Source organism: Galleria mellonella, unplaced genomic scaffold, assembly GCF_026898425.1.
Source record: "Galleria mellonella isolate WM207_F2 unplaced genomic scaffold, CSIRO_AGI_GalMel_v1 utg1267, whole genome shotgun sequence".
NCBI lineage: Eukaryota > Metazoa > Arthropoda > Insecta > Lepidoptera > Pyralidae > Galleria > Galleria mellonella.
In genome coordinates, this window is record NW_026441987.1 from 318,806 (window position 1) to 345,513 (window position 26,708).

The 26,708-nt window shown below is 32.6% G+C and overlaps 3 protein-coding genes across 3 annotated transcripts in view; 1 reads left to right on the forward strand and 2 right to left on the reverse strand.

The window, feature by feature from the left end:
• LOC113520240 (eukaryotic translation initiation factor 2-alpha kinase) overlaps positions 1–9,874 on the reverse strand; it is a 22,285-nt gene extending 12,411 nt beyond the window's left edge. Inside the window, exons 1-8 of the mRNA XM_052900218.1 lie at positions 9,585–9,874; positions 7,845–7,962; positions 6,658–6,808; positions 4,848–5,025; positions 3,673–3,832; positions 2,768–2,917; positions 1,619–1,805; positions 205–649 (exon numbers count right to left, since the gene is read on the reverse strand). Coding sequence (XP_052756178.1) covers positions 205–649; positions 1,619–1,805; positions 2,768–2,917; positions 3,673–3,832; positions 4,848–5,025; positions 6,658–6,808; positions 7,845–7,962; positions 9,585–9,733 — 1,538 coding nt within the window. The 5' untranslated portion in view covers positions 9,734–9,874. The remainder of the gene's footprint in view (positions 1–204; positions 650–1,618; positions 1,806–2,767; positions 2,918–3,672; positions 3,833–4,847; positions 5,026–6,657; positions 6,809–7,844; positions 7,963–9,584) is intronic.
• Positions 9,875–11,576: 1,702 nt separating this feature from the next.
• LOC113520325 (zinc finger CCHC domain-containing protein 10) lies at positions 11,577–13,386 on the forward strand. The gene is made up of 3 exons (XM_026905629.3): positions 11,577–11,863; positions 11,942–12,118; positions 12,359–13,386. The coding sequence occupies exons 1-3, from the start codon at positions 11,820–11,822 to the stop codon at positions 12,549–12,551; spliced, it is 414 nt and encodes a 137-aa protein (XP_026761430.1). The 5' UTR covers positions 11,577–11,819; the 3' UTR covers positions 12,552–13,386.
• Positions 13,387–14,427: 1,041 nt separating this feature from the next.
• Positions 14,428–26,438, reverse strand: LOC113520239 (DNA replication licensing factor Mcm2). The gene is made up of 15 exons (XM_052900234.1): positions 26,271–26,438; positions 25,178–25,347; positions 24,593–24,756; positions 24,322–24,511; positions 23,425–23,917; positions 22,917–23,120; positions 22,265–22,496; positions 21,594–21,685; positions 21,110–21,195; positions 20,181–20,348; positions 19,128–19,289; positions 17,522–17,675; positions 17,309–17,408; positions 16,534–16,673; positions 14,428–16,045 (listed from the first exon to the last, which is right to left on the reverse strand). The coding sequence occupies exons 1-15, from the start codon at positions 26,271–26,273 to the stop codon at positions 15,758–15,760; spliced, it is 2,646 nt and encodes an 881-aa protein (XP_052756194.1). The 5' UTR covers positions 26,274–26,438; the 3' UTR covers positions 14,428–15,757.
• Positions 26,439–26,708: the final 270 nt, after the last annotated feature.

Below are 26,708 nucleotides of genomic sequence, written 5' to 3' on the forward strand. Positions count from 1 at the left end.
CACCCCGTTTAGTTGGGAGTTGTTTTAAAATGTGTTTGCCCGTACGAGGTCGCCACTTAAGAACCTTGTACCCATTGGTTGGTTTTATTTAAATCCGATAATAAAATAATATTTTTTGAGTTTGTCACTTATAAACAAAAAATAAATCTTTCCTCTCTTATAACTTAGATTAATTTAGATGTACACATTTTGGAAAATACTTACTTCCTAGGCAGCGTAATCCTTTTGATAGCATAACCTCTGTGATCAATATTATTCCTCGCTTCGAACACAACACCAAAGCCCCCTCTACCAAGGCACCTCAATGGCGTGAAGTCTGTCTCATATCTACTCAAAAATTCTGGAGCATTCACAACTGGCGGTTGGTACGGGGGCGGCGAATCAACAACTGGTAAGGGGCTCGGTGGGCTTTCTTTGGACACAAATAATCTAGGCCACACAATCAAATTGAGGAGTAATGCTGAACTAGCTGCTATTACAAGAACTTCTTTCCACCAATACCACAGTGATGAGACGTGAACATGGATATGGTGATCAAACTCTTCATCACTGTTATTCGGCAATATTATATCCGGAATGTTAATATCTTCAGAGACTTGAACTGCTTGGTCACATGTCTCTTGGAGGTAGAGGAAGAAGCCGTGGCTGCCTGTAAATAATTGGTGTTAAGAAATTAATGTCTAACCTTTTTTTTTTAAATAAAATTATAATCAATATTGCATCTGTACTATCGATTTACGCTGGATAGAAGCAGCAGCTCCCAGTAGCGTAGATGGGATTTAAAATGTTCCAGCATTTCAACACATCCGTGTGGCGTGGCGTGAATTTACTGGGTACAGAGGAATAACACTTGAGTCCTCAGGAATGGCAACGCATGGGGGTATCATGGGCGAAACAGTATACTCTGTTATGTCCATGGTACTGCTCATGTCTATAGGCGACGGTTACCACTTTCCATCAGGTGGGCCGTCAGCTTGTTTGCCATTCTAAGTTGTATAAAAAAAAATATATATTCTTACTAAATATTATAAATATGAAAGTAAATTTGTTTGTTGCTTGTTAGCATCTTAACAGAACGACCGATTATCACAAAATTTAGTATACACATGCATTCCTATTCATAAAAACCTCTCATAAAACTATTTTAGCTATTGAACTCTTTTGTTTCTTTCTTTTGTGCGAAACTCTCAATTTAAGAAAAAAATACAAAAATTTTAACTGTTGCTCTACAATAGTTAAAATAGGTTTGTAGAAGCTTTCCATCATCATCATCATCATATCAGCCAACTGTCCATTGCTGAACATAAGCCTCCCCTTTGGAGCATTTTACCAGTAGTTGCCATGCTTAGCAGGCAGATTGGCAACCGCAGTTAGGCTATGGAGATGTATTAAAAGGGACACTGCTGCCCATCCCTCGTCTTCCCTTAGTCGCCTCTTACGACACCCACAGGAAAGGCATGGGTGGCCTTTTTATGACGAAACCACAGACGGACGTAGGTTTTAGTTTTTTATGAATAAGGGGGACAGTACTTAGAAAAGGAACACAGGCTATTTTCTATCCAGATCTATTAACATATTTTGGTCTTAGTAAAAACTAGTATTAACAAAAATATCTCACCCGCCTGTCCCGTATTGCCGTATAGCGTAATTAAAGACAGCGTGTTAGAGTCGGGCTCCTGTACCGACAGTCCTCTCTCGTCACCCTCTATCAGAGGTCGCGACTGAAGCATCTTCCACGGCAATGGGCGGCTCGACACCGACGTCTCTAGTTTTTGGGTGTATGCTAGACTCTCTTGCACATATAGCTGTTGAATGTAAATTTTAGTTAAGTTCCAAGTTTCCAAGTAGGAATGAGTAATTTATATTGACTTGGAGATGGCTAATAAGATATAGAGATAACTCATATGTATAACTATTATTATACTGAGTAAATATACTTAGTCATATTCTGTGATGTCCCACTGCTGGTCAAAAGCCTGCCATACTGTTACTATGTATCTCCTGTGGTCTCTAGTTAAGGCATACTAGAGCTTCTCGTGTTCGTCGAGATCATCTCTCCTTAGCATACAAGTTCTAAATACTAAAATGATTTTAAAACAAATTTTTCAATTTTTTTATTTATAAAACACTATTTGTAAAAATGAGCATGTAAGAAGTGACTGTTTTTATGAACAAGGCAATTTGTATTTTTTTTTTTTATTGAGGAAGGAAACAAGCTTGCACATTACTTGATAAATATTAACTGCAGAATATTAATTAAGGTTGCCTGGAAGAGATCACTATTTTAACAATAAGACCGCCCATTGTTTCTCTTTACCTTGCTTCTTGTAATTAAGTTTTTTTTTGTGTACACATAGTTAACATATAGATAGATAGATTTATTGTTTCCTCCAGAAGATTACAATAGTAAACTTATTATAAATATAAACAATTACAAGAAATATTCACAATAAGAAAACAATGGGCGACCTTATCGCTAAAAGCGATCTCTTCCAGGCAACCTTTGGATGGAGAGGAGTGATTATAAACAGTTGTTCAACATATGTGATTTGTATCACATATGTTGATTTGTATCACACAATTTTTTTTTTTTGGTATTTTTTTTTATATTTTTTCACTTTGCATTTGCGTCTGTTGCTGTTTGTGTGCTGTAAGTAGTGCAAATGAATTATTTATCTATCTATCATTTTTTGTAAAGAAATTTAATTAATTCAGCAACAATGAAATTATGGATGTTTTATCGGCCTTTTAAAAACATCTGACAAACCTGGTTATTATGCAGGCCGATATACAAGGAGGGAGGCGAGGCGGCGGCGGCGGCGGGCCGGGCGAGGGCCCGCGCGGCCTCCCACACGACGTCGATGTGCTGCAGCGAGCCGCCCTGCAGCCGCCACATGCTGGCTACGGGCGCCTCCAGCTGTGCCCCACAACTGCCACTTATTATTTGCAATAAACGGTCAACAACTTCGTACCTTAGGAAAGCCTCAGGCAGCCATGATGATATTTTATTTTATTATAGAACTCAGAATGGCAAGCGAGCTTATGAATACCAAATCCTAATAGTATTAACGACGTCCTAGTAGTAATAACGATCGCTTTTATATATTTTAAATATAAGAGTCACTTTCAACCGTGAAGCAGTTGTGTTTGTATGGCTGTGTTTCGGTTTGAAGGGTGGGATATGGCGTGAATTTACAGGGTACAGAGGAATAACATCTGAGTCCTCAGGAATAGCAACGCATGGGGGGTACCATGGGCGAAACAGTACACTCTGTTATGTCCATGGTACTGCTCATGTCTATAGGCGACGGTTACCACTTTCCATCAGGTGGACCGTCAGCTTGTTTGCCATTCTAAGTTGTATAAAAAAAAAAGATAAAATACACTCGGGTAGCTTACATGTATTAATTGCCTTTCTTAAAAACTACCATGCCTAGTAATCCCATTGTCATATTTCACTCTTCAAACAAAAAAAAAAAAAAAGAATTTCAAAAAAAGAACTGAAACCAAACTATATGGAATTCGGTTAGAACTATATGAAATTGATTGGACCAAAACATGACAATTTCACTAAACTATACAATTTTAGTTTAAGAAATATCTGAATTGATTTTAATGCATTATTTCATGTAAATTAGCAGAATAGAGCCCTGTAAGTCTACGAGTCAATACCTTCTGCCTCCAAAGTACATCTTTTTCCCCAGGGCGGCGAATAGCGACTACACCCTCAGGTAGCGCGACCCCCACAGTGACCGGCGAGGCGGGTCCACTGGGGCCTATACATTCCCGCCGACTCAGCGCTAATTGATGCTCTGCCACACTGAAGTTCCATCTGTTGATATAATGTGATTAAGAGTATTATTATACTATGACTTTGATGTACCTTTTAAAAATAAATAAATAAATAAATGACTTATAATTTTAAGGAGGAAAGAATAAATAACTAGTAAAGTCATTTGTTTACTAACTCATTTGTTCCACCATTGGACCCATTGGTCCACCTTCACGCCCCCCCTTTGAATCCATTGTGGTTTATTCTGGATGAAATCGTCATGATGGACCGATTGACTTGACTTCATCCTCATCATCTTAACTCTATCACTTTCCTTACTTTATCACCTAGCACAAGGTTGCCATTTCTATTTCAAAAATATGACTAGAAGTAGTACAGTTTATGTTTACAAATCATTTAAATTGTGTTCCACAATAAAACCAACTTCAATTGTGGCAAATCCAGTTATTTTAATTTAAAAACTAAATTACTGAACCAATTTTGATATAATTTCTATAATAATAATATTTCTTTATTACAAATTACAAACATCCATTTTTGTTAGTAACAATTGACTTAAACTATGTTAGTAAAAAAAAAAATACAAATATCATTTTATGGCCCCTATAATAATTTTGACCCACAATGAGAGGATCGGGCTACGTCCAATTTGTAAGTATATCCTTTCAGACAAAAAAATCGAAATCGGTTTATAACTAATGGAGAAGCGAGGTAACAAATATAAAAAAAACTTAATTGAGAAGCCCCTTTTTATATATATTCTTTATTGTATCTGCAAATTACATTGTTAATGCATTTATAAATATTGTGTGAGCAAGGGTGAACTTATTTATGATAAAGACCTCTTCCAGTTTTAAAGTCGATTGAAAAATAAAACAATATCAATCGGAAGAAAATTAATATGAGGGCAGAGATAAACAACCAATTAAAGAACCTAGCTCTAGAATTGGTATACAATTAGCAAAGAAATAACATATACAAAAAAGAAAAATAAGAATCTTTTCGAAGATGTTTAAGAATGTTCTAGAACTGTAGTAGTATACAGTGGACTCACTTCTCGTGGCCGTGGCGCGGATCAACCGCGCGTACAGTGCTGGAGTGGCGGCGCAGCACCAGCACGTCGAGCCCGGCGCCGGCCGTCTGCTGCTCGCTGCTGCAGCCGCTCGACCCGCACTCGTACACCACGCCGCCCGTGTTCGCGTCCACGCCTAGCCATAGCGTCTCGCGGGCACCTGACAAACAAGGATATTTTACATTAAAAGGTTACAACAAATACAAACAATTTTTTTTAAAGTGCTAAAATGGTTGTTTTTTTTTTTATACAACTTAGAATGGCAAATAAGCTGACGGCCCACCTGATGGACAGTGGTAACCGTCGCCTATAGACATGAGCAGTACCATGGATATAACAGAGTATACTGTTTCGCCCATGATACCCCCCATGCGTTGCCATTCCTGAGGACTCAGGTTTTATTCCTCTGTACCCAGTAAATTCACGCCCTTCAAACCGAAACACAGCCATGCAAACACAACTGCTTCACGGTTGAAACACGAATGGGACAGAGGTACCCAAGCAATCGACTTTTGTACAAAGTCTCCCTCTGGTACATAATATTAAAATATTGTTCAGACTCTTCACCAGTATCTGGCATACAAATTTCATTTAATTGTGCTTTGAACAAAAACAAAAACCATATGGCACATAGAATATGTTACAGTGACAACATATTTACTTATTAATAATAATACATGATTATGTAAATTACAAATAAAACAGTCAAATACAAATAAAAAAAAATAAGAAATTGTCAGTAAAGAGGTTTAACAGTCCCATTGCTAGTAATATACTCTATCACGCCAACCTCTGCACGGTTCTCCTACGCCAATGACCGAGACCGCAGGCGGAGTTAACCATTCCATTATTACCCATAAAAAAAGCTAATATCACACTTGTGAGGTTACTTGATATATAATACCTTCATAATGCTTTGTTCCTAGTCGCCTCTTAGAATATTATATAGATGAAAAGAGGTAATGAAACATTGTATTCTTATTTCGTCATCAAATGAGGAAGTCAGTAAAGAAATTATCTTTTACAAATATTAGCATTATTGTTATCAATTATATCATTACTTTATCAACTTATTTATCTACACAAATAATGTTAGCATATTATTTTTGTAATAACAAAACAAGTTGATAAATCCAAAAGAGGGATTTTATAAAGCCATGAATATCGTAGTTAACATGAATCATCATCATCAACATAGTTGATGATGATTGTTGAACTGATTCAACAATCATCATCAACTATGTTAATCAGTAGCAGCAGCCTCCCCCATAAGTGGGGTGTTGCCAATAGTTGCCACGCTCGGCAGGCGGGTTGGCAACCGCAGTTGTTAGATTTGCTGATATTTTAAAAAGAATGCTTCTGCCCCTCCATCGACTAAATGGATGAGTCCATTTAAGTGTTTTTTTTTTTAATGAAGTTTGGTTCAATCCCGATAACGCAGGCGGGGTTAATATTCCATTTTGGGGGGAGAAGGAACTGTTATTAACGGGGATTAGTAGCCGCATTAATAGCAATACACCTTGCCAGGTCGACCTCCTCGCGGTTCCCCTTGGAAACCATCGTGTTCAAATCCAAGTAAATTTATCATGATGAGCTAACTGACCTGCTTTTTCATTCACCTGCTATGATATGATAGGATCATATCATCCTGCACTGGTGCCCCGCCAACGTGTACCGTTAGCGCAGGGGGAATTACAATTCCATTATCATCCATTTAAAAAAAAATTCTATGTTCACCCATAAAAAAAGAACCATTATACATACTTCTAAGTGTTACATTTTTAACACACACCAGCTATAACAAGGTCATCGGAGTACTTGAAGGATGATGATAGCAGTTGTTCAGCATCAAAAGGCAGTGGCTCTATTGTCTCCCCACTCAAGCTGTACAGTGCACCTCGAAGAGACGGCACCAGTCGCACCCATTTCCCTCCAGATGTTAACTAAAAGTTTTTTAAATATTTAAACAAGAATAATCTTAAAGATATTTAACTTAACTTTTAAAATATTTTTAGTCTAGTATTATCTAATTTCTTAAAATTGTTTACTTCATTTTATACTGTATAATTATGTACAATACATTAATATTGTATTGTATTTAATGGTTGTTATATATGTTATAATGCAATATGTATAATAGGTGTTCCTATAAATAAATTAATAAACTTATTTATAAGAAGTTTTTACATGTGTGTTTGTCCATGTAACCAGACTTAACTATATGTATCTTCCAATTGGTTGAGCCATTGTAGTACCATGAAATCACAAACAATCCTCACTTTTATCTTTTTAGTATTAGGAAGGACAAATCGTAACCACAACTTCTCATGAATTTTATCTATATAAATAAAATAAATTGTTGAATGGATTTAAAAACATCACTTCAGAATGACTGCAACTATTTGACTAATTCTTTTTTGTTATGTGTATTATTGTCCAGATATTTGTATGAAAAACAATGTTTGAAAGTCCTGTATAATGCATTATATAAATAATATAATGCACAGCCTACTTATTTCTCGGCTTGCCCAATGGTTGCCAGTTCCACTGTGCATTACAATTTAAATAATAAAATAAAATATAATATTTATTACACATGGTCGAAGTTGCTATAAGTAGCTGGTTTCAGATAAAAAGTATTTTATATGTTAATCTCGGATATACAAGGCCATATGGTGTTAAGTCCATCATTTATAATATCAAATGTATTAAAATTTATTATATAAAATATAACTATTGTTCATTTAAGTAATTTTATTAGAAAATTCATATAGCTATTTATTATATTCCTTTAAGTATTATAACTACAGTAATACTTATTTATAGCATAACAAATATTAAATAAGTAAATAGATTTTGATAGATATATTAACTTTGATTTCATTTCAACAATTAACAAATATAAATAATAAAAGCATACTTCTTTTATTATTTACAGCTATATAATTAGTTACTTCACAGGATAATGTTAAAGCTTACCTCAACATGGTGTAGATTTGATGACAATAATGGTTGAGTTTGCAAGTCCCATGCTTTTGTGCCATCATCTGTAGAGAATGCTGTCAATCTGCCATCTAATGTACTCACTATGACCAAACTATAAACAAAAGACATTTTTTTTTTACAGGTAATATATTTGGGTCATTATGTTAATAGTGTTATACCAAAAGTTATTGAAATGTAGCAATGTTAGAATTATCTGCCATTATTTATAAGTATTGCTACTTCTGTTCCTGCCTGCACTTAGATGTTTTCACAGGCATTGCAATCTACAATTAACCATACCTTCATACCTACACTAAAGAAGACTTCCAGATGAAATTGAAACAATTATTAGAACCAACAAACACAGTATGTTCATTAAATTTCTCATATGATTAATAGGATATGGCAGTCATTTTACAGGAAGGCATAACATGCCCTCAAGAATGATAACACATGAGGGATAACATGGGCCACACAGTGAATTCAACAATATCCATAGTGCTGTTTATGTCTATAGTGATGGTTTCCACTTTCTATCAACCAGGTCTTCAGCTTGTTTGCCATTCTAAGTATCATAAAAAATATAAATGTTTTAAAAGTAAATGGACAATTTGCTATCAGATCACATTTTAAATAATCATTCAGAAATATTGAAAACTGTTTAGTTATTTTTAAAATCACAACAAATAATTTTGATTTTGCTACACTTTGGTAAACTTCAGTTTTATACTAAAGCTTATCAAAGATCTTAATAAGTTCTAATAATTCTATATGTTCTCCTTTAATCAAAGGTTGTCTGTAAGAGATTATCCTAGCAATAAGACTACCTTTTGTACCTTTATGTGTATATTTCAATCTGTATTTATGTTACTGTATTTTACTTGAATTATTCACTTGTCATTGTATATTTTTGTTTATGGTGCAAAAAAAAGTTAAATAAATAAATAAGTTAATAACTATAAAGGACTAGATAAGAATATTTATTGAACAAATCTTACTAAATAAAATATAAACAAATTAATAAATAATCAATATAGAAACTTAAATAGTAACAAATTTATAATTAATAAGTGATAGTCAATTGCAAATATTAAAAAAAAATATTAATTACCAGTCTTATAAAAAAAATATATTATTAAAAAACTGTAATGTGAGGATAGTTACAATAAAAAAATAATAAAGTAATAAATATACAGTTTGATTGCATTGTTTATGGTGAAGATGAAGAGATAATTATTTTCATTGTTTTCTTTTTATTGTCAGATGTCAAAAATATCTAGAAAAAACTTGTTTTAAAATCATGAGTCATCCAACTACTCAAACTATTTTCAACTTTAGTATCTTATTACAAACTTATTAAGTCATTTGAATTCTATAGTAATTCAATTTATAGTATTGCTTAGACTGGCAGTTTATTATTTTAGTAAATCAAATAGAAGTTCTATCTTGTGTATCTAGTATCTGTCATATAAAATTACAACAAGACATGTTGAAACAAGTATGGACCTGTATTTTAATTATGTTGATGTCCATGATGAAAATAAACTTCCTTTAAAAATAAATACCAGTCAAATGTACTTGAAATATTGTAAATAAAACCAAATTTAAAGTAATAGTGACATAAAATTAATATAAACATTGTTTACATAATATAATTAAAGTCAATAAGCGGCAAAAATTTATAAAAACTATGTAAGTAACCTATGTAAATATATTTTAAGTAGCAAAACTCACTCATTACTAACTGGAACGCCGTTTTTTACATTATGTGGATTACAGAAGGGTAACCTCTGGATATTATCATCCGTTCGAATATACGATATAAAACATGTTAATACGAATGCCGCCGTCAAGGCTATGATTTTCCAGTACCAATCCGACATTTTATTATTGCTAAATAAATTTTGGACATCATCAAACCGAAAAATCGGTATTTATTTATGTTACAAAACTTATAATAATTACAAAGTACGAAAAACTTGAACGAGAAACCTTACACAGTAGAAACAATCCACTGGTCCACGTAAGAGTAACATGTGTAATGTCACTGTCAAATTTGATAGCTTGACACTGAAATATATCAATAGAAGTTAAGTTGACAAAGTAAATCTATGATTGACATCCAACAGCATAGACTAAGAATAAAATCTGAAGGTATAATAAAATTATAAGCTGTTGAGAGTCAACTGAAGACAAGCAAGGACTATCTTTAATGTATGCAAATTCTAAAACAGGTCTATTGAATATACATGGATACACACAGGTCATATTAAAAGCCATTATACAATCTAACCGTTCTTTATGACAGTCTATAGGGAAGGCTTATGTCCAGCAGTGGACGGATAATGGCTGAAAATGAAATGAATACAATCTAAATATCTTTTTCCTTTTTCTTGTAGTAGTATTCTTGTAACAAGTATAAATAATTTAAATAATTCCATATTTCTGTGTAACATGATTATTATATAGCCAATGCTATGTACATCTATTACTGGTATGCATATATAATATATATGCTTAATATAGACATAATAATATATTTTATGTCTATATTAAGTATTGTAATAAACTATATGTAACTGTTCATATTGATGACACAAAGCTCAACACTTATATAAGAGCACAATTTTCAGAATTGTTTTTATTATAGGAGCGATTTGACCAATCTTGTCGCATTGCCAGAACAAGGAATTATGTAGAAGGAAAGATAAAATAAAAACTGTAAATCGAAGAATTGCTTCTTTTATTCTTATGCAAAATATAATTAGTAAAAAGAGAACGAAAGATACACTATCAGCTGCTATTCTTATCAATTCATAGCAGGCTAGTGTATAGACAACGTTGTACAGCCGTATAACCCTACCAAATTCAAATACAACCTGCTTGCATACTTTTTACATAAACTGTATCGAATATACTTGCTGTGCCCAACAGGGTCCATAATTGTAGTTGAAATGTTATCTACAAATTATATTATGGAATTCAATAAGAAATAAATAAATAAATATAATCTAGTAATGTAAAATTTGTCATTGACATTTTCTATATACTAGCCCGCTATGAATTGAGAAAAATAGCAAATGATGGTATATCTTTCTTCTTCTTTTTACTAATTATATTTGCATAAGATGAAAGGAGGCAATCATATGATTTACAGTTTTTATTTTACCATTCATTCTATGTAATTCCTTGTTCGTTAGACCTTGTATATTCTCCGGTGGTTTTAGCCCAATAAGAATAGGGGACAGCTCGCTGTGTGAATGAGGACTAGACAAAGGAACTATACAACACTATAATTATCACTAATATATCAGTTCCTTTGTTTGAGTATGACACTTTCCCTAATAATGTTTGTCGTCTTGTTAATATCAAATATGCATTAACTTTAGTCTTTTCTGTCTTTATATATGCAAAAGAAAAATTTCTATAAAAAAATAATATAAAACAATTGCATTCTCTTTAAATTATCATAAACCATTCTTTCTGAAAAATCCTTGATGTAGATACTTGACGAACACGGACAAGGAAATCTTATTGCATTAGAGATAAAATTGTAGTGTCCATTAGTCTTTTCTAATTTGATATTGGCATAATCATCGGAGCCCGGATTGACCTATAATAGTATAGTAAAAAAATAATAAACAATAAAGGTATTAATCATTTATGGAGTAAAAGAGTTCTGTATCTGACATTTAGTACTAATGGTCTTTTGTCAGTCAAATGTCATTCAATAATGTGTTTTCCCTTCATTTCTTCTTGATAATTTTTATTTTTGATTGTGTGTATAATTGTATATTTCATTAAACACATCTGATATATACTCATCAGAATTATTAATTTATCATCTAAACTAACGATCATTTGCTTTCGAAAAGGGCTCTGATTAGTAGTAGCCAATAGGGTTCCAAAATCTAGTAAAACATCTTTATTTATATTTTCTTCTGGACAACTTTCCAAGTTCATTTCAACATGACTTTGGGTACATATAACAGACATCAAGCTGAAAGGAAGAAGTAAGATTTTAAAATGAGCAACTATTGATTATTTAATGGTTTTGTTATTGTGAATTTTAATTTAATATTTGTTATCAGGCAAGCAGCTTTGGCGGCAGCTTTTCCTCAAGGTATACGTTGCCAAAAATGCCTGGAATATGGCCACTGGAGCTATGAATGCAAGGGTAAACGCAAGATTTTGGTGCGCCCATCACGTACTCAAATTCTCAAGAAGAATTTAAAGAGCAATGATGTAAAAGAAGAGGGCAACTGCAGGTAAGTTTTTCTTCAAGAACAAATATTGCACATTCTTAACAGTTTTTAATACTACTTTATAATAATTTGCATCTACCTACTTTTATATTTTATAAAATTGTAACTGATTTTCATAACAGATTAGCAGTTGATATTTAAACATTTATGTAATTCCGCAATGGCAGCAGTTTATAATGTCTTTGAGAAACTAATAATGGATTATAGTCATGAGATTTATTAATGTATTTTTTTATTCTGTAGCAAAGGTGTTTGCAAGATACCCAATAAGAAAAAACGTCAAAACTCGGATAGTTCAGCTTCCTCAGATAACAGTTCCTCATCTAGCAGTTCATCAGACTCCTCTTCGGACAGTTCTTCATCAGGAAGTGATAGTAGCGATTCTGAAAGCGACAGTGACAGTAGCAGCGATTCAGAATCCTGTAGCGATTGTTAGGTTAGATTTTCTTTATATAGATGTATTTATAAGTTAGTTTAAATGAAATGAAGCTAATAATAAGATGTTATAACACCTTCATTTATCCCATTCTATTTTAGTTTTGATCTTATTTTTTTATTCAAAGTTTAGTAGTTATAATGCTGGTCATTTTGGAATATTTTTATTTAATAAAGTTTCTTAGAATTGACTTAAATATATGATAGGTAATTAATAAAGAATAATTAATATCTTCAACTTGTAGGTAGGTACAATATAAATTTGATTTTGTTTCTTGATATTTTCTTTATGATTTTAATTCTATCTTTGAAATGCTTATAAACAATTTGGATATATTTTAAGTCATAATTGGGAACACAGTGGCTTCATAAAACTTGTAGGTAAATATGAAGTGTAACTGTTGTTCATATTTTTCAGAAATTAAGTAATTAACATAATTAAATACAGCAATGTTGTCTGAAGAGATTTGTGATTGTCAGTAAACTCTCAGTTTAAAATATTGTAGAATACCCAACTTGTTTATTAGTTTAGAGAACAAATTGTCTTATTTAAATTATAACATGATTTAAATATCATTAAATGTAATTATAAATTTTTTAACGATGTTTTAATATTACATGTGACATAATTGATAAAAGGCTTTGTAATATTAAATGCTGTTGTAATACCAAATAGGTCTATGTAGACAGCATTTTTTTTTTCTGTAAATGTATAATATTTGGAGAAAGGAATTTTCTTTTGTGATTAGATAGTAAGTTGCATGTAAATGTATTAGAAGAAAACCTCAATGGAAAATTTGATATAAAATGAATTATTAAAGTTTAAATGTACGCAATTTCTTGTTTTATTCCCACATTATCTTACTTTCCTGCTTTTGACTGACTATTACTGAAGTAAAGAAGAGCTTGAAGTGAGGAATTTGGATTTTAAATGTATTGTTTTATGATAAAGCAGCCAGTATCGCTAACAATATAATAGGTACATCACAATCAGTTTCGCAGCAAATACCATAGTAAATCTGTGACTGCTAGTAGATACCACAGCAAAAAAGGGGGGTGCTACTTATCCAGGTGGGGTTGGTAATTATCCAGGTGAAGTCTCATTAAAAATTGCAACTACAGTTTAAACAATAGGGTCAATATAAAACCTAATGCGAAGGTTTTTCAAAATTCGTTTAGAATTGGTAATAAGTACCCTGATATTACTAGTTTACTACTATTGGCCAGTTTCACTTGTTCCAACCAATGCGAAATGGCTGAACTTTAGATCATTTGTTTGAATATGTCGGAATAGTTTCTTCTAACTGATCTTAAATATGAAATAATATTTATTGTTATTGTTTTAATGCATTTCAGGGAGACAGTGGATGCAGGTGGATCAGAATCGTGCATTATGGTTATCTATATGGGAGGCCTATGTTCAGTAGTAAAGAGGTAACCGCTGAGATGATAATTGTTTTTATAATATCACAAATTATTTAGTAGTTTTGCACATATAAAGTGGTTAATACATAAAAAGAAGTTTATATACTTTCTGATTTCTGTATTATTTTCAAGTAAATGGGGTTCTTTTATTAAAGAAACTGCCCATTTTTTATTCTGATACGAAGATGGCAACCAACTGTTAAAGTTTTTTTTATATTTTCGGTGTGGTGATCATTTTCATCAATCACCACAATCACCAATCCCAAGTTAGCCAACTTGGGATTGGTGATTTAAAATAACCAGGAATTTTCTGTTGTGTAGAACAACAAACAGCCATTATCCATGGAATCGGTAATATTTTACGATACCAATATTAGTATTAAAAAACAACTTTTTATTAAAACAATTTATTTGAGATTAATTGTATTATTATTCCTATTTGGCCATTTATATAAGAATTATATCAGTGTAGCCAAAAGTAATAATAAACTCGATGTGATGTCAAAATATGGAATTGTACTTACAATATTTAAATTTCATTCTTGAGATTTTTAGAATACAGAAGATTTTTTAAAACTATTGAAACAGAATTTAAATATTATTAAAAAATCATCAATTATGAATTACTCCATATGGACACCATTAACAAAAATAGTTCGGGAGTATTTTCAAATTCCATTATAATAATAATATTTACTCACAAAAGACACAAAAAATATTATACAATTTTTACTGAAGATATCTGCTTAATTTACGTACTGTTATTTCAACAAAGACATCAAAATTGTCAATTAATTATACAAAGTATAAAAAATTATTCTTATATTAATCAGTAACCAAAATCTAAAAGAAAATATTTTTCATGCAATTTTTAACATTAACTGATTATAGTAATACTAATAATAACCAATACAATACATAAAGACGAATAAAAAACTTAAAAATATAGATTCAAATAAATCACTTAATTATCTACATAAAAAAAAAGAAAATATTGGTGGGTCATATTATATAATTTTTATAAAATACACTGGCATTGAGTTTTGTATCCTTCTATCCTTATATCATATTTAGTGGATATGTGTAGTTGTCATTATAAATTATTTAATCAATTTGTACTCTTACAATAAAGAAAAACGAGCTATACATATATAATGAGATGCTTGTAGCAATGTAAGTCGCCTTCTAGTGTTCTGGAACAGTAGTTGGCGGGAATAACAATCCTCTCACGCACGACCGTTAGTGCGAAAAACCTCTTACAAACTATTATCTATATGTAATTAACAATTGATATATCGAAGTTCTACTATGAGAAACAATATATGTAACAAAAATTACATAGTTGTAATGAATTTGAGAGTTTGAAGGGTGGATGGGGTTTTCTTATTAGAGGATAGGATAGGGTATGGGTATATGGCAAGATAGGATTCTGTAGTTATCGTACAAGTACTTGATACTGGGGTATTAATACCATACTCCTGTGATCTTGTTTGTAATTAAATTCTTACTATATTTCTAGCATTATAACACAAATATCGTGATATACTATGAAGTAGTCTTACTTTGAAAAAATATAATGTTTATAAAAGAAACGTGCTATAATTCGTTTTAGTAAATGGCTGGCTTGCTTTTAATACCAAAGATTTCAATGTCAACCTCATACAAGTTATACAATAGTTGTGATAGGATAAGACATATGGTCCCATTTATTAAAATAGATTTTAGTGATTAATTATTGTAGCTTATGATATACGAGAAAATATTTTATCTGATCCGAAACATCTAGGACACAGTTGGAGTTTCTGGTAATGTGTGAATTATCATCTTTCTTTTCTGATCATATGAGAAACTGTTGATTTTGAATATTCTACTGTCATAGAATGGTTTGAGGTCCGTTATGTTTATTTGCCTGGCGCGCTCCATCAGATCACGTTCTGAGATTTCAATTGTGGACTGCGAGTGGTTGTGTAAACCTCGCATGTAGGCCAGCTGGTCCATAGTCAATTGGCGCAAGATGTAATATAAAAGTTCGCTGTGATCCTTTTTGTATGATAAATATTTCTGGAATGTCTGTAAAACAATATAATTACATTAAAACCATTATTTAGCTTACGTAAACATAATAATAACTCTTTTTTTAATGGGTAATGATGGAATAATAACCCCTCCTGCGTTATCGGTATTTGCTGGCGTGGCACCAGTGAGTGATGATATGTGAGGATGAAAAGACAGGTCAGTTAGCCCACCGTGATGAATACACTTGGAATTCAGCACGATGGTTTACAGGGGGGACCACGTGTCCAGCTGGTTGGGTATATACCCATTGCTAGTAATGGAGCCCTTAGTCTCCATTGTTAACAATCCTTCCTCTCTAACAGTAACTCTTTCCACTATGAAACATAGTGTATCTATATAGATGAGTATATGTAAATTTATACATGGCGTGATTCAAATATAAAAAAAAAACTATAATGTTTAACACACATAACGATATATATTGTGATTTTCGATTGCTTCGATTACGATATATGTTGGTGGACAATGTAGGTAAACGTTACCTGTCGCATGGCACGCATGACGCTGTACTTCTGTGTTTCGACGAAGCTCTCGAGCATGGTACGTATGGCCATGTTCACGTCTGCCTCCGACACGGCCGCGCGCAGGTGCATTCGAGCGTGAGCCTCACTCATTCGAATCACTGAAAATAATATATATAATGTTATTAATATTACAAATTCGAAAGTTTGTAAAGAAGTATGGATGTATTTATTCTTCTTTCATGGAAAGATCATAAGATCATAGGATATAAATCCTTAGCAGATAGGATACTATATATATATATATATATATATATATATATATATATATATCACGTGGGCAAAGCTACAAGATACAGCTAGTTTATATTATTTAATTTAATTTAAATTCAAGTAATTTGAATTGTTGGACGACATCAAATGAATGAAAATTATTAATGTTTTTACAATGTATCGAAATGTTTCGCTGTATCTTATGTTGGTAATCCTAAATAAATATATCAGGGGTATCATAAAAAGCAGCTCCTGTAATATAGTTTATATACAGTCTTTCTCTGGTAAACATTCTTTTTTCAATTATACTGCAATTGCATTTGTTTTGTGAAACAATCTAAATTGATACACAGTACAGATGACACCTTTGCTGTTAGGAACAGCAATTTATGAAGGGTATCATGAACGGCAGTGTATTTAAGTATAAAGCTTAATATAAAACACATTGGCAATGGTTGTCACTTTCAATCATATAGTAGTATTTGCCATTCTTAGTTGGCAGTTAAAATAGTGGAATACTGACCAGATTCAATATGTCTGACGGTAATTGGTAAACTGCCGGTAGCCAATGATTCTTGTCTCAGCTGGCTGTACATTTTGGCCACTTTATCTTGATCCATATTCTGTATGGGAGAATTAATAAAATGTTTATGAAGTTCTTGTTACAAATGTAAAAAAAATTAAAATAGTAATAATACAGAAAAAAAAAACTTGAATGAATAAATGTTATGTTTACCTGTAGTTTCGGATGCACATTCTCTCTTGCGTAAACAATGTACTTTTTGAGTAGGTCTTGGGGTAATAAGAAATCGGGGTCCGGTCCGGTGGTGTCCTCCAGGGCAGCGCCGCGCTGCGTTGGGTGGTGCTTAATATGTGAGCTTACAACAAACCTGTAAAATTAATGACATAGTTAGTTTCAATAATTACCTAATCTTTTAGGCGGGCCGGGGGGAGGGGGGGGGGCTGTTATTATTATTAATAACACGATTATCCCTGGAAACCATCGTGACTAATTTATCATTGAATTCGTCACGATGGACTAACTGACTTGCCTTTTCATCCTCACTAACCATCCCTAACTGATGCCTCGCTAGTGTATACTGATAGCGCAGGTGGGGTTGTTCATTCCATTGTCATGCATTAAAAAAATCTTTTAGGGACTCGTTTTTGTACAATCAAGGAGGCTGGAAATGTGTGTTTTAAATATTTCTGACTATGAGAAACATTTATAAAAATATTAGACATATATTTTGTCTCTATTTTTATCACTGTGTTAATGTAGAAGGCAATTATATATAATTTATACTAGTTGGAAGAACCCAAGTGAGACAATTAAAGGTGAATAATAATTAATAAAGATTGTATACCACAAACCAAACTGAATCCAATTGTGGTAAAACCAGTAATTCTGAATTAAAAACTAAACTATTGAAACTATTTAGATAAAATTTCTAAGAGACCAATCTATAATCTATAAAGTATATCAATTTAAATAAAAAAAAAAATTCAAATCGATTTATAACTAGCGGAGTTACAAACTAACAAACATAATAAAAATACAACCGAATTGAGGGCTTCCTTCTTTTACGAAAGTTAGTCGATAAAAACTTTATTTCTGAGTGTACAATATCTGTAATAATATATCTGTACAATATCTGTATCTGTAATAATTATATATTAATTAAATAAAGTTATGTCTTATTTTTTTACCAGACATTAGTTCCTCAGTTTGTTTTGCAATATAAAAAAGCTGGTTATATCTATACAGTTTATGTTGTTGAAAGACTGTAAGACTATTAATTTCAATATTTAGAGTAAGAATTTATTTATATTTTAAATGAAATAAAACAAGAGTTTAACTCTTATTTTTACTTAATTTTGGTTAATTCTAAAAGGAGACTCAAACAGGCACCAGAGGGAGACTTTGTACAAAAGTCGATTGCTTGGGTACCTCTGTCCCATTCGTGTTTCAACCGTGAAGCAGTTGTGTTTACATGGCTGTGTTTCGGTTTGAAGGGTGGGATATGGCGTGAATTAACTGGGTACAGAGTAATAACACCTGAGTCCTCAGGAATGGCAACGCATGGGGGATATCATGGGCGAAACAGTACTTTGTTATGTCCATGGTACTGCTCATGTCTATAGGCGACGGTTACCACTTTCCATCAGGTGGGCCATCAGCTTGTTTGCCATTCAGAGTTGTATAAAAAAAGGCACAGAAACAGGTAAAATTTTCAAATCTACAACATCCTGTTTTAGTGGAGTTGAAAAATGTAATTAATAACGTTCGTATTTATTCTATTTACAAATCAATTCAAAATAGTTATAAAATTGATAATTACTTGGCCAAATGTGCGTCTTGCATAGGGTCCGCCTCGTCTCTCACAACGCAGAGTACGTCGAAACGGGACAGGATCGGCTCAGATAGATTCACATTTTCTGTGAACGTCAACGACGCGTCGTAGCGACCGCCGATAGGGTTGGCCGCCGCTATTATTGAACATCTGAGGAATTGATAATACAGGGGGTTACAAAAGTCGAAAGCGAATCGTAATGCAAGTCATTTCATGAATGTATACCTCGGGCTGACAACTTAATATTAACAGAATAGTACAATTGTACACTTTCTTTTCCAGTGAGTGTCGAAGAGGTGACTAACTAAAGTTAACAGTAGATGGGTGGATGGCAATGTTCCTCTTCAAATAGCATCCAAGCCTAACTTCAGCTGCAAACCTGCCTGCCGAGCTTGGCAACTATTGGCAAAACCTCTTTTAAGATGGAGGCCTATGTTCAACAGTTAAAAATGGCATTAAAACTCTAAACTGAAAAGAAAATTGTTATTTGATATTTGTTATTATTTGTTTGTTATTTATTTTAATTCCGTTGCCATTAAATTAAATCTACTGTATGAACCTATTATTCACTTAAGAATTGTTTATGTATTGTGGAGACTGATGGCTGAAATAGGAAAACCAGTGCTGCAGCCACCAGGCCACCACCTCCAGAAAACTTGTAACAATGCAAGTAAATAACAAAATAAACTATGTAATGTATTAAATTAAATAAATAAACAAAATAATTCTAATCGAATAACCTGTGTAATGGACTTCTGCAAGATAATATAACTAGGGTGCAGTAAGTTTGTTGTTTATGGCTATAACTATATTTTTTATTCATAAAATGTAAATAATAATATTTAGCTATTACATTTTGTGTTAAAAAAAAAACGAGATGAGTGACTGAGTTCAGTTGAAATAACAAATTGTTTTGACCATAAAATCAAGTGAAAAATGTTAAATAAAAACGGATCATTGAGCATAATAGATCCATACATAATGGAAGGTTAAACTTATTTTTAAACAACTTACGAAGTTCGTCTGCCTAATAGTACTTACCTAGCATGTAGAGAGGTCACAATACCCGCTTTGGATATAGAAATAGACTGTTGTTCCATTGCCTCATGTATGGAGGTGCGATCTTGGTCGTTCATTTTATCGAACTCATCGATCAAGCAAACTCCGCGATCAGCTAACACCAGGGCGCCCGCTTCTAGAGTCCAATCTCTGAAATACAATAATTTGTAAAATTTTCATTGAAATCTCAGTAGTAGACAAAGGCCACCAATGATGTAGTCACGAAGAACAGTCATCTGGGTATAATTAACATAAACAATTATAATTATACATCATCACAGCGAAAGTGAGAAAAGATTTACTATTGTGACGTCACAGGTCATAAACAATGGCGGAATGTGGAGGGACCAAATGGAAAAAAAAATCCTATAATATTATTATTACAAATGCGAAGATTTGTACGGAAGGATGCAAGTTTGTTACTCTTGTACGCGAAAACTACTGGACAGATTTAAATAAAATTTGGTAATCGCGTAGGTATTGCCCTAACTTAGCACCTAGTCCCGTAGGTGTCGTAAGAGGCGACTAAGAGAGGCTGAGGGATGGGCAGCAGCGTCCTTCTTAAAACATCTCTAAAAGCTTAATTGCAGTTATGAACCCGCCCGTCAAGCGTGGCAGTTACTGACAAAACACCCTTTATGGGGAAGATTTATGTACAGCAGTGAACAATAAACAGTTGAACGACTAAGTTAATAGTCTTGAACGTCAGCACTCTATGCATACTGACATAATAATAATAATAAAAAAGTACTTTTCCACAAAAGATTTTTCCTTTGCAATCAATTAAGGGATTAATTAAAAAAACAAGTGTTTTTGAAACCTTTGAAAATGCCCTAACCGGTGAAGCCGATTATGTATTCATTATAAAATCTTTTTCTTGGAAGAGTTATTTTCTAATATATTTGACTTGCCTGGTGGTAGGATTTTTTCTTACGTAAGCTGTGAGACCGACAGCACTCGCGCCCTGACCAGTGGTGAATATTGCTCTGGGCGCAATCTACAACGAAACAAATTGCATGACACGTGATTTTTAAATATCAACCCGAGGGAGACTTTGTACAAAAGTCGATTGCTTGGGTACCTCTGTCACATTCGTGTTTCTACCATGAAGCAGTTGTTTGCATGGCTGTTTCGGTTTGAATGGTAGGATATGGCGTGAATTTACAGGGTACAGAGGAATAACATCTGAGTCCTCAGGAATGGCAACGCATGGGGGAAACAGTATACTCTGTTATGTCCATGGTACTGCTCATGTCTATAGGCGATGGTTACCACTTTCCATCAGATGGGCCGTCAGCTTGTTTGCCATTCGAAGTAGTATAAAAAAAAAGATAAATATGTATAAAAAAATATACAAAATATAGATAGATAGTGTTAACAAGACAATAAATTTACCTTTTCTGTGTATTTTAAAAATTGAGATTTAGCAGTGCCGGGATCACCGCAGATAAGGACATTGATATCTCCTCTAATTTTGTGTTTTTCACCTAAAATAGGAAATAGAATTTTAGCACATTTGCAGGGAACTAATTCACGTCACGTACGTATTTATTTTTAGTTGCATTGAAAAGATTATAAATTAGATAAAACGAGAAAAAGAATTTTGGAAATAGGGGATAAACAATTGTAACACCAAATTTTTCTATTTGTATAAGAATGAAAATTATTATAGTAAGAAACAATATACCATATACAATTATATTCTTTATATTTAACACAAATATTAAGATTTACTAAATAAAGATGGGGGCCAGACATAAAGCATTTTTATTCGACGATTGTAATGCGTTTTATCGAGTGACCCAAGAGCTGGTAGCTCTTGTAACTTTGCGCAAAAGATAAGTTTGGCAATCCAAAGAGGTAATGCTGCCAGTATCTTGAGTACCCTGCTTCGGTCTGGTGCCTTGGGAGACTATTTATAATTAGTTGTTCATGTTAATATTTAAAAAACTGTATAAGTTTAATTTAAAAAATAAATTATAATATTTGACATAAATTACAAATTAATTATAAAAATAAAGAATAAAATGATGATTATAATGGGAATAGTTCAATACAAATATTACCTGGATTTTTTGATTCTCCACCGAACAATGACAAAGCTAGTCCTCTCTTTATATAATCATGACCATAAATAGATGGCGCTATACTCTGCACGATCCTCTCACCAATCTGAGGATCTTTGGACAGCTTCACTATCGTAGCCACATCTTCGTCAGTGAGCGATTCAACTATGTGCTTGCAGTCTTTTACTACAATGTAGTTTGCTATTATCACAGTCGCAAAAACTGGAAAGCCCTAGAAAAGTATTTCATTTCTATACTAATTTAATAAATGGGAAAGATTTTTTTGTATGTTTATTTATTTGTAATGAATAAACCCAAAAATTAGACAACTAATTTTAAAAACTCTTCATCTATAGAAATCTACATTATCAGCGAGTAACAGGCTACATATTATTAAAAAAAACCCTGTGAAAATTATACTAATGTAATTCTTCAATAAAGGCGTAATAAGTAATAAAAATACCTATCTACCTATATATATATGCGTACCTCTTAAAACATTCCCAAAGCCTAATTGCGGTTGCCAATCCGCCTGCCAAAGGTGGCAACTACTGGCAAACTCCCCATGGGGGAAGCTTATGTTCAGTAGTTGACAGTTAAAGGCTGATAGGATGAAGTAATAAAAAGCTAGTAATAAAAAAAACTATCAAACCTGCTCAGTATTAAGTGAACCATCATAATTATTAGTATATATGCCAGTCAAATCGACTTCATCTCCTGGTTTGCAACGGTCACACAGATCTGCTAATAGGATACAGTCTTTGCTGCGGGGTATGCGACCAGCGGGAATGCGTCCGGGGGACTCTTGGATAGTCACTTTCTGGTAGTTGCGGTATACTGTTTGTTCCATGTTCACCTAAAAATTTCTTTAGTTATACATTGTGAGCTATATTTATGAGAGTAAATCAGAACCTTCCATCTTTAATTTTATAGAACATTTTAATATGTTGTGTTCTTATCACACATATTCGATTTTTAAAGATGTTGCTTTTTTACCTATTAATTAGTGTCTTGTACATGTGTATTTTAAAAATATTCCCTATATTACAATTAACGTCCTATATGATAGTGTTTATAAAAATCAAGATTAAATTACCTTTAATTTGTATTTATTTAGTGAATCATCAAAAAACATATGTATATTTAGAATATGATCTTACCATAAATGGTCCAGCACTTTGACACTCCGGACAAGAGCCAGGCTTCACCTCTGAGTTCTGAGACTGTACAAACGGCCCCAAAATATAACCGCATCTGTTACAGTCATATTTAACAACAGACAACTGGGGTAGCACTCCAGTCGTCGCCGTGATTACACCAACAGTTCTCACTAATTGATTTAAATGTAATTTTCTGAACGTTCTCAATTCCTCTATGAGGGGCAGGTCAGATATCCTGACGTGAATCTCTGAGGTCACTCGTTCGTAACTTGGGAATATTTGTAGAACAATCTCCTTGGCTACCTCATCAAATATCTGCAGCATTTGAAACGGTGCTTCAGGTAAGAAATAGGCGAGGACTTGTTCCCGGCGCGCGAGGACATCGAATTCTACATGGAAAGATGCTTGATTATGTTCGCACATTCGTCGTATGCGGTCTTTGTACACATATTGCCCTTTACTGTTGGTGAATGTGCGCAGAAAATTCTTAAATCTGTAATTTTATATAAATATTCATTTTTAGTTCAGCATATACATTGATGTTTAAACTAGTACAAATTATATGACTCATAATTTAATCCTAAGGGTAATCTAAATGTAGAAAATTAATAAATTCTTGTGTATTACCAGTCACACTTGAATAAATATATATATTCATCACAAACATGAGATAGTACTTAAAATAGCATAAACATGATAGTAAAACCAATTCTATATATACTTACATTCAATGAAGTCCTATTGGTGCATGCAAATTGGAATATAAAAATTTAGTTTCTCTTTAAATTTATTCTGGCGAATTCAGCTAATATATAATAGAAGCAAAACTGTATTATTGTGAGTTGCATAGTGAAGTATAATAGTTGCAAAGTGTTACATTTACATTGTGTTACATACCTGTTAGCAATTTCAGTCCTTGGTCCTAACATAGAGACCCACTCCTTAGTTGTGTAACCTTTTGTATCTTCCAAGTTCTCAATACTTTCGATGCCCTCTTCCACTTGTTCCTCTGCACCCATGGCTGCTTTCTCAGCTGCCCGGCGACGTTTTGCTCGCGGTGCATCTGCACTCTCCTCGTCTGACTCATCTAATGAATATTATATTAAAATTAGCTTTGGTTTGATTTTAGTGCTAATTGTTACTATAATTATGATTTTTTATAACTTACCATAAAGTAAACCACGATCATCTCTTCTCTTGCCCTCTTCTCGGTCGCGTTGTCTGAGTTCCTGCTCAGCTGCTACACGATCTTCAATAGCCATAGCATCATAGTCCTCATCATCTAGATCTTCGTTGTCATAGCGATCCAATGCTGGCATAGGGCGATAATCACTGTCAAAAATATTTATTTTTATTATAACTAGAACATTAATTTTAGGTGTTTTTCTTTCCAAATTTGTGCATTGATCATAGTTTAATATCAGAGGTATATATTAGCAGTAGTTTAATTGCCTGTTTTTTGTTGTTTTGTCCTAAAATGTTGTTAAAAAAATATGGTATTACAGAAAAGTAATTTGTCTAGAGGCTAACTTCAGTATAAATAAGGTAATCTTTTAGAAACTGCTGTACTATGTAGTCAATTTTTTTACACTGTTCATGTCTATAGGCAATGATTACTACTTTCCATCAGGTGCGCATTAGCTTGTCTGCTATTCTAAGTTGCATAAAAAATATATATTTAAAAATATTGCTAGTTCTTTAAAATAAAAAATAAAAAGCTATTATTTTGGTACTACACTACTACAATACTTACGCTTCCATATTATCATTAAATAATTCCTCCCCATCATCTTCCTCTTCTTCATTGGCATTATCACCCAGTATAGCACTCTCATCCTCAAACATCTCATAATCTCTTGCAGGTGAAGTCATCCTGGACCGAGCACCATCTCTCTCAGATGGTGTGTCTGGTGTTGGTGAACTCTGAAATTAATTTAATTAAATAATTAATAGGTTGAAAAATTTATCTACCAACAGCTTCTTATAATGTTGAATATTTTCAACTTAAATTATTAACTTGTAACTAACCTACAAGAGTACATGTTTGAGATAAGTCTCTTAAATCCTTCTCTATCCAAATACTATATGTATACCACATTTCTTGACAATTGGTTAAGCTATTACAGTACCAAGAAATAATAACATAAAAAAATAACTTCCACAATTATAATATTAGTAAAGGTTTCTATATGAAGGTTTTGCATTTAAAATATTATAAAAATTAGCTATATAATATTACATATATTAGCAAACTTTCAAAATTAACATCATGTTATACATACTATATGTTATTTTTATTGAATTTTCAATTAACTTACAAGATTATTGCATTTTTTGTAAAAGACAAAGAAATTTGATCTATATATAGAGATAAATATAGATCACAGGCTGTCTCAAGTTTGTTAATCAGTACAGAAATGAAAAAAGTATTAGAACCTATTTTTTGTTCTATACAAATTCATTATGATTTATAATTTCATATTTAAAATGTTTATATACTCTCAAGGTTGACTAGAAAGAATTGCCTCTAGGAATAAATCTGATACTATAAACACTATTTTTATTCTTATTTTTTTAGAAGCCAAATGTCCTACCTCTGAGCATCCATCCATATCGTTCGAACAAGTGTACCTTCCTTAAGGGTACCCAGTGACCGGCAACCCACGGAGGAGACATATGATCGGTAATGAACAATGGTTCAAAAGATGGTTAGTTATAGTAATGCTTTACTAATAAATTGTCTACTATTTAAATTATTAGACTTAATCCTGATGCCTTGAATAGTCGGTAACTTGTACGTAGGTACAAGTGTTGTAAAATATAACTTTTATATAAAAAAATCTTACCATTGTATTCAAACTTAATTACACAAGATTTCTACGCTTAACAGCACTAATAAGATTATATATTTGCTTCGATATAATTATTAATATTGGTAAAATTAACAGTTTTAAAGAAAAAAACACTAAACAGGTTATGATCGGTTGATAAATGTCAAAATGCCCGCGCGAATGCGCGCCTTCATCTTTTTTATTACGACTTTGGGCTCTAAGTTACTCCGTAAATGACAAGCAGCTTAAATTATACTTGTATTGCTACTTGATAAGCAGGTAAATCTTAATTTATATTTTTGCTATTAAGTATATACGATTTTGTAAACTAAACCAGCTTTGAGTCAGGCATATGAGTGCTTAATGAAACTGAAACCATGTACTGAGTTCATTTTTTGTTTATACAAGTCAGTTATGAACGCATCTGATAAGTGTTATTCATCTATTATAAAC